General features: G+C 40.1%; 1 protein-coding gene across 5 annotated transcripts in view; it reads right to left on the bottom strand.

The window, feature by feature from the left end:
• Positions 1-6,589: 6,589 nt before the first annotated feature.
• PDE4D (phosphodiesterase 4D) overlaps positions 6,590-12,182 on the bottom strand; it is a 654,671-nt gene continuing 649,078 nt past the window's right edge. For all 5 annotated transcript variants that reach the window (XM_075066967.1, XM_075066968.1, XM_032796951.1 and 2 more), the window contains 2 exons: positions 11,891-12,073; positions 6,590-11,212 (listed from right to left, as the gene is read on the bottom strand). In XM_075066967.1, the coding sequence (XP_074923068.1) occupies positions 10,799-11,212; positions 11,891-12,073 (597 nt within the window). In that variant the 3' untranslated portion in view covers positions 6,590-10,798. The remainder of the gene's footprint in view (positions 11,213-11,890; positions 12,074-12,182) is intronic.

Raw genomic sequence — 12,182 nt, forward strand, 5'->3', positions numbered from 1 at the left:
GAACCAACAAGAGGGGAGGCCATCTTAGATTTGGTTTTGGTGAGTAGTGAGGACCTCACAGAAGAAATGGTTGTAGGGGACAACTTTGGTTCAAGCAAACATGAGCTAATTCAGTTTAAACTAAATGGAAGGATATATCTTTAAAGGATTAAGGAAATTAGTTAGGGAAGTGGACTGGACTGAAGAACTTGGGGATCTAAAGGTGAAGGAAGCCTGGAATTACTTCAAGTCAAAGTTGCAGAAACTATCAGAAGCCTGCATACCAAGAAAGGAAAAAAAATTCATAGGCAGGAATTGTAGACCAAGCATCTCAGAGAGTTGATTAAGAAAAAGCAGAAAGCTTACAAGGAATGGAAGACGGGAGTGATCAGCAAGGAACGCTACCTTATTGAGGTCAGAACATGTAGAGATAAAGTTAGAAAGGCCGAAAGCCATGTAGAGTTTTCTCTTGCAAAGGGAATTAAAACCAAAAGTAAAATGTTCTATAGCCATATAAGTAAGAAGAAAACAAAGAAAGAAGACGTGGGACTGCTAAACACTGAGGATGGAGTGGAGGTTAAGGATAATCTAGGCATGGCCCCATATCTAAACAAATACTTTCCCTCAGTCTTTAATGAGGCTAGTGAAGAGCTTAGGGGTAATGGCAGGATGACAAATAGGAATGAGGATATGGAGGTAGATATAACCACATCCGAGGTAAAAGCCAAACTCGAACAGCTTAATGGGATGAAATCAGGAGGCCCAAATAATCTTCATCCAAGAATATTAAAGGAACTGGCACATGAAATTGCAAGCCCATCAACAAGAATTTTTAATGAATCTGTAAACTCAGGGGTTATCCTGTATGACTAGAGAATTACTAACATAGTTCCTATCTTTAAGAAAGAAAAAAGGTGATCTGGGCAACTACAGGGCTGTCAGTTTGACATCTGTAAAAGTAGTCAAGGACATTGAGGTCAATGGTAATTGGGACAAAATATAACATGGTTTTACAAAAGGTAGATCATGCCAAACCAGCTTGATCTCCCTCTTTGAGAAGGTAACAGATCTTTTAGACAAAGGAAATGCAGTGGATCTAATTTAACCTCAATTTCAGTAAGGCATTTTATAGGGTTCCATATGGGGAATTATTAGCTAAATTGGAAAAGATGAGGATCAATATGAAAACTGAAAGATGGATAAGGAACCGGTGAAAGGGGAGACTACAATTGGTCATACTGAAAGGTGAACTGTCAGGCTAGAGGGAGGTTACTAATGGGGTTCCTCAGGGATCAGTTTTGGGACCAATCTTATTTAATCTTTTTAATACTGACCTTAGCACAAAAAGTAGGAATGTGCTAATAAAGTTTGCGGATGACACAAAGCTGGGAGGTATTCCAATACAAAGAAGGACCAGGATATCATACAGGAAGATCTGGATGACCTTGTAAACTACAGTAATAGTAATAGGATGAAATTTAATCGTGAAAAGTGCAAGGTCATGCATTTAGGGATTAATAACAAGAACTATTGTTGTAAGCTGGGGAGGCATCAGTTGGAAGTAACAGAGGAGGAGAAGGACCTCGCAGTATTTGTTGATCACAGGATGACTATGAGCTGCCAATGTGGTATGGCTGTGAAAAAAGCTAATGCGGTCTTGGGATGCATCAGGCGAGGTATTTCCAGCAGAGATAAGGAGCTGTTAGTACCCATTAACACAAGGCACGGTGAGAACCCTCATTCGAATACTGTGTGCAGTTCTGTCCCCATGTAAGAAGGATGAATTCAAACGACACAGGTTCAGAGAGGCTACAGATGATCGAGGAAGGAAAACCTGTCTTATGAAGGAGACCAAGAGCCGTGGCTGGTTAGCCCAACCAAAAGACGGCTGAGGGGAGATATGATTGCTCTCAATAAATATATCAGAGGAATAAATACCAGGGAAGGAGAGGAATTATTTAAGTTCAGTACCAATGAGGACACAAGAACAAATGGATATAAACTGGCTATCAGGAAGTTTAGACTTGAAATTAGACAAACGCTTCTAACCATCAGAGGAGTGAAGTTCTGGAACAGCCTTCCAAGGGGAGTAGTGGGGGCAAAAGACATAGCTGGCTTCAAGACTAAGCTTGATAAGTTTATGGAGGGGATTGTATAATGGGATAGCCTAATTTTGACAATTAATTCGTCTTTGACTACTAGCAGTAAATATGCCCAATGGCTTGTGATGGGGTGGGATCTGAGTTACTACAGAGAATACTTTTCTGGGTGTCTGGCTGGTGAGTCTTGCCCACATGCTCATGGTTTAGCTGATCACCATATTTGGGGTCGGTTAAGGAATTTTCCTCCAGGGCAGATTGGCAGAGGCCCTGGGGCATTTTCACCTTCCTCTGCAGCCCTGGGCACGGGTCACTTGCTGGAAGGTTTTCTCCATCTTGAAGTCTTTAAACCATGATTTACGGACTTCAATGGCTCAGACACATATCTGATACAGGAGTAGGTGGGTGAGATTCTGTGGCCTGTGTTGTGCAGAAGGTCAGACTAGATGATCATAATGGTCCCTTCTGACCTTGAAGTCTATGATTCTATGATTCGCTTTAACTGGAAAGTGGTGCTGGAACAAGTGAGACAGGAAACAGCATTCCAGTACTCATGCCGCTTGAAAGTCTGATTACCCTGCATTCAGAAGGGCTGGACTGGGCTCCATTCACACAGGGAGAAGGCACTCACACAAGTACACTGTTCTCTTTTATTCTGGATGAGAAAAACATGGTTAATTACATAACACTAATACTGTGTGACACAGAGTTAGTGCAGCAGAATGGTACAATATGATGCCTAACTATACTCCTGAGCCTGATTTCCTGTCCTCGTGCTGAATAACTCCTAAGCTCATTCTGAGGTGAGAGATAAACAGGATAGCATTAAGGCAAGGTCTTTGACACATGCCTGCTAGCGCTGCTGAGCAGTGATTCAAACCCAGCAGCGTTCACTTCACTGTGCTAGCACATGCGGAAGTAATAGACCAACAAAGATGGTTAAAATGAATGGTTCAGCTTAAAATAGATTCTTTCATAAAAAAAACCTGGAGCGTTATGACCTAAAACATGCATTGATGTTGCAGTAAACTGGTTTATGATTGGGAAAATAAGAATGGGGAACTTGCATGCACATCAAGCAATGGAAATAGGACTAGATTACATTAAAGAACTGTTAATGCAGATCAGCAAGGTCCACACAGCCCATTAGAGGCTTGTGCAGGATAGATTCCTACCCCAACTTGTTATGAGTGAAATGTTCCCGTAGACAAGCCCTTAGTCTTAATAATATTGCCTCCAGAGTTTCTTACATTCTTTAAACCTCTGCTGTAATCTGTATTATACACAGCAATATTTTTGAACTGCCATGGAAACCCTGTTAATTTTGGGTTAACGTGTACTTCTGGTTTTCTAGCTAGCATACTTCCTTATATGGTCTCATTACTACATTACATCTGAGTGCTTCCTAATCTTTACAGGTCTACCCTGTGCAGAAGGGAAGTACAAGCATAGGGAACTGAGGCACAGAAGGCTGCAGTGCAGCAGCATTTGAACCCAAGTCCCAGGGTAGTGCTGTTATCGCTGGACTATCTTTAATGGCAGTGAGTAGCTGGAAGACAGATTTGCACCCTGGCCGTGGTGGGTTTTGCAACTATTTCGCTCTCTGCTGCTTGAGTTTCCTGTCCTCTTCTTTGTTACATTTGCTGATTTCTCTGACATCTTTCTTTTGCCAGCAGGAATTCTGGCACTTTCCTTCAGCCCTCATTGAGGGAGTTTGTTATGTTTTTGAATATGGCAAACCGGCTCAAAAATGTGCACAGCTAGAAAATAAACTGAAGGGTTGTCCAGTCAGCACTGTGTTCCCTACCAGCTGTCACTTTTTGTTTTAGTCATGGCAAAGAAGGTTAGTGGCTGAATTGCACTGAATTGAAAATAGCGAAGAGTTGTTTTATTAGTTTCAGAACGATATTCAACTCCAACAGTAGCAACTGGCTGCTGTAACACTGGGACTTCATTTTGGTCTTATTCTTCTGCCGGCCTAGTCTGCGGCATTACCAGCATAGAGACTGACAGGGTTCCTTCAGAGAAGGAAAGAAATAAAGGGGTGGATTCCCCCCTGCTGGCTCAAGGAGGTATTTGCATCTAGTGGGGTCTTGCAGGGATTGGTTCTTGGTCCTACGCTATTTATCAATGACCTGGAAGAAAACAAAATCATCAAGTTTGCAGATGACACAAAAATTGGGGGATTGGTAAATAATGAAAAGGACTGGTCACTGATACAGGATGCACTTAGTAAGCTGGGTGCAATCAAACAACATGTGATTTAAGACAGTCAAATGTAAAACTACACATTTAGAAACAAAGACTATAGGTCATACTTAACAGCATGGGGGATTCTTGCCAGGGAGGCAAAGTCACTGAAAAAGATTTGGGGGCAATAGTGGATAAAGAGAAAAACATGAGCTCCCAGTGCAACACTGTAACCAAAATTATTAATGTAATTGTTGGATGCATAAATGGGGGAATCTTGAATAGGGGTAGAGAGGTTATTTGTTACAGATGCAACCACTGCTGGAATACTGTTCCATTCTGGTGGCCACAATTCAAGGAGGTTGATAAATTGCAGAGGGGTCACAGAACAGCCAAGAGTATGATTAAAGAATTAGAAAACAAGCAGGGACGTTCCTAGCCCCTCACCCCCGAACATTTTTTATACAGGTGAAATCTGGTTACAGTGAACTTCAAGGGCAGCTGCTGGATGCAGGTTAAATATTAATAGCACCCAGCTGTATAATTATTATGTTGTTATAGCATATTATACTTCTTTTTTACAATTATAATGAAGTTCGTATAATTAAAAAAAAAAAACTTCACCAATCACGATCAGTGTCGCGATGCTTACATTCTGATATCCACCTTCCTGGACTTCCTTGCAGCAGACTCACTTCCCGGGTGTATATGGTCTCGCCACCATCAGTGGATTTAAAAAAAAATGTAATTATACATTCACAACACAGAGACCCCATGTCTCAGGAACTGGGTGGCTCTTGGAGGGCCTATACGTGCCCTGGTGCTGGGGGACCCCAGAACCCTCTAGCATGGAGGAGGGGCTCTAAGATCTGTTTTCTCTGGGGGCTGGGAGTGGGAGGGGAGGCAGAAAAGCAGATGGATGGAGGACCCCAGTTCTGGTGGGTGGCGGAGAGAGCAGAGTTGTGGGTTCTCAGATCCTGGTACTGCAGGGCAGGGGACCCCCAAGGCTGGAGAGCTGAAATGCAAGGAGGACCCTGAGGCAGGGGTTGATAAGGGCTGGCCCTGACCTGGAGGTGGCACTGGAGGACCCCATTCAGTGCTGGGAGAGGGAAGAAAGGGCAGTGGAAGGGGGAGGTGTGGGGCACTGGGGGGACACCAGTGCTGGGCGATGGATGATGGAGACTACTGGCTGGCACTCACTTGTGCTGACGGAAGGGGGCCCCCTGTGCTGGTGGAGTGTCCCACCAGAAAAGGGAAGGGTTGTCCAAGGTGGAAGGGCAGGGTCAGGGTGAGCCTGGGTCACTTTGCTCTGGCACTAGTGGTTGGGGGTGCGCTAGGACCCTGCAGTGGCAGGCAATGCTGGGAGCCAGCAGAGCAGAGCAGGCTGGCGCTAGGTCACTTGCTGCTGCTGCTGCAGAGATTGAGCCCGACTGGCTTCAAGAAACAATCTATTTAATTTAACAAAGAGAAGGTTAATGGGTGACTTGATTACAGTTTTTAAGTACCTACCTGGGGAACAAACATTTGATAATTGGTTCTTCAATCTAGCAAAAAAAGGTGTAACACAAGCCAAGGCTGGAGGCTGAAGCTAGACAAATTCAGATGGGAAGACATTCATTTTTTAACAGTGAGGGCAATCAATCACTGAAACAATTTACCAAGAGTTGCGATGATTCTACATTACTGGCAAGTTTTAAATGAAGATTGGCTTTTTCCCTACACACTATGCTCTAGACATTATTTTGGGGAAGCTCCATGGCTTACATGCTGCTTACACGCGGTCAGACTGGCTGATCACAATGGTCCTGTCTAGCCTTTAAATCTATGAATTTCTTCCTGAAGTTAGCGTTGGTTTTTGATCAGTACTTTAACAACCATTGTGATGCCATCCATTTAGAGGAAGAGTTGTCTGGTGAATATTTAACTAGAGGAACTCTCAATTTATAGCTTCACTAAGGAAACTCAAGAGTGTTCTCAAGTCTTTTTAAGATGAACCCTTTCTTTCTCTGGATCCGTTCCTACTTTCACTGAAGTCAGTGGCAATTTCAACTATTTTCAATGGACTCAAGAACAAGCCCTGTCTTTTGAAGTGTTTAGCACCTTACTGGATTAGACCCTTTATGGAATGTTGTCTTTGATGGGATAACCTCTTTATTTAATTGACCCCCCCCAATTTACTTCTTGTTATTCAGTATATAATATGGTCCTGGCAATGTACGAATCTAATTCTTATTGCATTCATTTGTATCTTAAAATGTGTTCTTACTGATGGCACTGTGTACAATAAACTTTATTTACAAAAGAAAGTCCAGTACAGGATCTAGGCAGAATCAACCCATGCTTTTATTTCCATTGCATATAAAAATTTCATATGAAGGTATTGATGTACAGTACTACTCCATAGGCTGTAAGAGAGGCTAAGAAACCATTGAAAGACTAATCATTTGCAATGTTCACACAAGTTGCCAGTCTAAAGACATACCCAAAGGAAAAACCAAATTAAAACAATAACAAAAATTGTTCAGGATTTCTGTTATTATAGTGTCCCTTTTATACTGTTTAAAACAAAAGCAATCAAATTCCTTTGGGCCAGGGCTGCTAAAATCTACAGTTTGTGTCAAAAAGGAGGCTCTGTTTTTCCTTGAAAAAGAATCTCTCCTTTCACTGAACAGTCATATGTTACAAGGGCTGGGCATCAATGGAATGGAAAAGAGGTATCTATCTTATACTAGCAACTTAATTGCTAACTGGCCTACAGCAACTGTGGTGTTTAAGTGGCAAGGGATGCTTAGCAGAGGCCAATTCTGCAAAATTAATACTAGTGTTATTTAAAGGGTTACAGTCGTGCTTTACACCTAGTGCATCTACACTATGCACATGTGTACAAAAGCCTTAGGTATATCTACAAAAGAGGAAAGCTTTGGCTGCTTGTAACACTAATATTAATGTTGGAAACATTTCCAAGATTTCAAGTTGTCTTTTGCACTACTCTATGGATTATGGTTATACAGTACTGTACTGTACTTCCTGTACATCTAAATAAGGAAGGAAGATGAAGGAGAGTTGTCAAAATAATAATGCACATGAATTCTGATTAATTCATTTTCCTGTGTGCCTAAGAGTCAAATGAGTTATTACAACTGTCCCATGTGTATAGCACATTTGTGCAGTACTGTTTCAAATGACTGTGTTAACTTCAAAAAGGGAACAGGTAATAATGGCTGAAGTAATCCCTGATTATAGTCTTCAAAAGTGGAAAGAAAACAATCAGGTAGACAATGCAATTACACTACTGTAGGTATAGACAAGTTTGACTTTCAAATGGGGCCATTCATGAAAAGAGGTTGTAGTACTGTACATACTAGCTTGTGCCAGTGACCAAATCAATTAACGACTAAAAATATTGCAGGAATGCCCAGCCCTAGCCCCACAACTACCTTACTTTCAAATGCAGCAAAACAGAAGAAAATATTGTTCAAAGTTAAGGCACAGCCCTGGGACCAAAGACCTGCAGCTTTTTTATTTATATATCTTTATGTATTTTATAGTTTTTCTCAAATCTTCCATAAACAAGCTCTAAGGTGACATATAATATATTACAGGAGAAAAAATGTACAAGGAGTATGTATACATAATATTCATTCTCTCACCAAGAGTTTCCAAATATAGCAACACCAACCTGTCAAGGATGATGTTATAATAAGAACTGATAATTTACAATTAACATTACAGTATGTACATTACAATAAATACATGGTTGTAAACAGAGACAAACAAGACTGTATTACAGGTAAGGTCATTTGGTGAGAAAAATGCATGGCACAAAATAAAATAAATAATGCATTTTAAAAGAATTGTCAAAGCTTTCTGTAAAATCCATTTCATTCAAGTTTTTTTTAAAAACCTTTGAATGCAATTTGTTCTACCTGTATTCGCTCATAACTTTTAACAAAAAAAAACAATTAAAAATAACAACACAGCATTACTGAGTACAGTAACTTGCAAGCTAAAGTGTACTCTTATAAGCAAATGCAGGTTTTTCTTTTTTTCCCATTCAGTACCCAACTCATTGCACTTTCTTATGGCAAAAATATTTAGAACATGTAAAGCCACTTTTAATTGTATTATTTTTAAAGCAGTGTGCAATGCCAAAGCACACTTCAGCAAAGAAAAAAAAAGATTGTACAGTGCATTAGATTCCTGGCTCTAGGAAATCATGTATTTTTCTACTATTTGATTGTCCATGTGTATGGGTATATATTTCACAATATGGTGGCATATTCTTTACGCCTATTTGTTTTCAATTAGTGCAGATGTAAAACCCTTTCAGGTCCATACTGATTTTTGGAATTTATATTGCTTTTTTTCATTATTAAGATTCCAGGCACTCTTGGGGATTGAAAGGATTTTTAGATGGGAGTGGGAGCTTAGGGGGAGATGGTGAGGGAAAGAAATGAGCCTGAAGCTCCTATCAGCATGGCGAAATCTCTCCATTTCACTTTTCCCCTTTGGTATCTTCTCAGATAAAGCCCTTTCAGGGCTAAAGGCAGATAAACCTACAACCTGGAGACAGAAAAATGCAAAATGCTTTAAAAGCTAAACCATTATCCAAAGTTTTTTAAATGGGTTTGTATCCTAGATCTTTGAAATTGGTATACCCCTTTTTCATTTCCTATAAATTCACAGGTTCAACTGAACTCAAGCAAAGGAAATAAGTGCCATTTCCATTTCATCTTGTCAAGAAGTCACCTATGCTTTGTCATTCGATCAGAATTTGTGACAGAAGGAATCTTGTTTGTTTTCCTAGGCAACCATTTCCCAATCTCACTCATCAAAATTAGTCTTAATAAAGAGTCAACCATAGGAGATAAATTCCTTCCCACTACACATGACCTATCAGTAGAAATGCATAATGACAAGCATGACTCTATAAAACCTCTTTTTCTTTCCAAGTTACTGAAGGCTTAGGTACTGATCAGATTTCAAGTAGGATCCTTTCAGCACAACTGGGACATAGGAAGAGAAACATTTTGAAATTGTGAAGTAATGTGGGGGGAAATCCAAACTTTTCCAAGCATTACTGGCTTGTTTTTTAAAAAAACTTTATGATCTGGCTCTTCGTGCAAGGAAAAGGAGTTTTGAAAAATATGCTAAAGATTATTTTTAAAGACACATACACACACACTTCTGAGGTGAGCATGTGCTCCAGCTAATCAGAAACTACTGCCTAAACTGCTGACACAAAATAAGTTTTAAGGGAGACAAAATAGGAAAGATTCTACTGTTTTGCCACAGCAAATAGGTTGTTCTTATTTAGTGATCTTCAGTTCTCAGCCTCAGAGTGATATTCTAATGGAACTAATTTTATTAAGCAAAGAGAAGTGTTATGTTTATATAAAAAGATGGTTCATCATTTTTTCATACTGGGCCCACTCCTGCAATTCCTGACTTGAGTGGTCCCATTGGTTTCAGTGGCACTACTTGTGGGAATAAGGGTGGGATTGCAGGGTCAGCTCCACTGTGAGGACAAAAGGACAATGCAGACTTCTGTTGTTTGTCTGAAAAAATTATAATAAAAAGAAACATAAAATGAATTCCGTCCTACTGAAAGGGTTTCCTGCAACATAAACAAAAATATTTCACGGAAGTCATTGGTATATAAAACAATGGATTTTTATAGCTCAAATCAATGCTATAAAAATCTAACGTGCAAAACTAAAAATAAAATCTATAACTAGATAACTAGAAGTATTATCCAGTGTTGCACAGATTTGTACTGAAAACTTGCAAGTTACTCTTTGGAAAAAATAACCAGTGGCAGATGAAGTTCTGAAGGTGTTTTTTTCTTTAAATACAATACCTCAATACATTTAATAATAAAAGTAAGCTCTACAAAAGATCTCTGTTTTACATATAATACAAAATGCAGAGGTCAGTGTAACCCGCTTGGTCACACTTTATTTTTTTTTCAGTCATGTATTAGGAAGACTTGAAATTAGAAAATTATGCAATTTCCACAGCTCATCTTCCTACAGGTAACAGATTCATGTTGTGTCCCATTATTCATGTGCATTTGTTTTCCATTAGGAACCTCAGTTCATTCTCTGGCTGTTTTCTTAAAACTCTGATGATGAATGTTACTCAATGCCTTGCTTGTAAATAAAAACAAAACAAAACAAAAGACCCAATGCACACCAGCCTTTTGCTGGTAGGCCGTATTCCTTTGAAACCACTTTAGAGACCTGATTTCTTCAATCAAATCTGCCAAATGGAGATCTTATTAAGATGCTGTTCATGGATGTTTTCCCCTTTGCTCTCTGATGCCATGGAGGTGAAATTGTGGTTACAATATTCCTGAGTGCCAAACTGAGTAATTAAGGTCAGTTTTGATCAACATACGTCCTGGCAGGTGACAGTGAGGTGTGACCATGGTTGTGGCATATGATATGCACTTTGGAAACCATTTTCTAATTAAAAAAAAAGAGAGAGAGACAAAGAGACAGAGAGAAAGAAACTGAGTCTTCACACTGTTACGTGTCAGGAGAATGACCTTCCTCTAGTACACAAGGCTCTGGGTGGCTCTCCTCCCCTTCCACTTCTTCGCCTACTTGCTCGTCAAGAGGAATTTCAGTGGATTCTGAATCCTGGGTGCAAAGAGTCTTGGAGTCACTAAAGCTGGTGTCTTCTTCCACTTGACTTCCACTGTCCTTTTCAGTGTCTGATTCACCATCTTCCTCCAATGTTAGTTCAAACTGGAATTTTTCAGTTTGGCCCTGCCGACCCTCCTCCTGGTCATCAGGTGCAGGAGAAGGACTCTGAGGGATTGTGCTCTGGTACCATTCACGATTGTCCTCCAGGGTATCCAAGATATCCTGGGCATCAGGGTGAACAAGATCTGCCCATGTCTCCCAGAGAGGATGAACAATGTAGTCTATAAACCCCACCTGTTCCAAGTAATGTCACAATACAAAATCAGGATGAGTACCTCATTCCCAAGAAAAAATGCACATATAGGTTATAAAACAAAATAGAAATTCTTGATGCTAAGACAGAGGCTCCTGATGTTCATTCCTTCCCAGAAGAATAGAGTACAATGTCTGAGCATACTACTGTCAGAAACAGGCATGCCGGATATCCTATCTTTAAGAAGGCTGAAAAGAAGCCGTGCTATTCTATGCGGAAAATGGGCTTTTGTAGCATTCTCAACAGATTGCAGTGCTCCAGGCTGAATCCGTAGCTTTTTATTGTGTATTAATGGGAAATGTATATTGGAAAGGGTTTATTTTTAAATCTAATTCCCAACAACTTATTCTTATCTCTTAAGCTGAACTTCTATTGTGCTATTAAAGGGAAGCTTAATGAAAAGATGTATTGTATTCCTCCTTATAACACATTCCACATCACAGAACAGTGCCATGCTGGAGCTCTTTGGCCCACACACAGCTATTTTTAATGATAGGAAATCTCAACTCCTCGTAAAAGCAGAATTAATTAAAGGGGGAAAAATTCAACAACATACATCCAGAAACCCATGCAAATAAAACAAATCAAGTGGCTAAGATCCAAGTTTATCTATTAGAATGTATTGGCATGTTGTCTCATTACTTATTCAAATGGCTTACCTGTGATTTCTCTACAGATGCATTGTGCTTATCACACATGGGACTTATCTCCATGCCCCTCTCTCTTTCCCGGTCTCCCTGACGAAAGAACTCTTCCATTATTCTGTCCGTCCACTGGCGGTAGAGCTGGAGTGGCTTGGTTGGATTGCTCAGATCTGCACAGTGTACCATATTCTGTAAAACCTAAAATGGACAAATATATATTATCTACTGAACACCTCCTGTGTTATTAACACTAGAGACCAAAGGCTCTTTTTTCCATTTACACATCTGGTGGCTGCGAAACAGAATC

The sequence above is a fragment of the Chelonoidis abingdonii genome, chromosome 6 (assembly GCF_003597395.2).
Source record: "Chelonoidis abingdonii isolate Lonesome George chromosome 6, CheloAbing_2.0, whole genome shotgun sequence".
NCBI lineage: Eukaryota > Metazoa > Chordata > Testudines > Testudinidae > Chelonoidis > Chelonoidis abingdonii.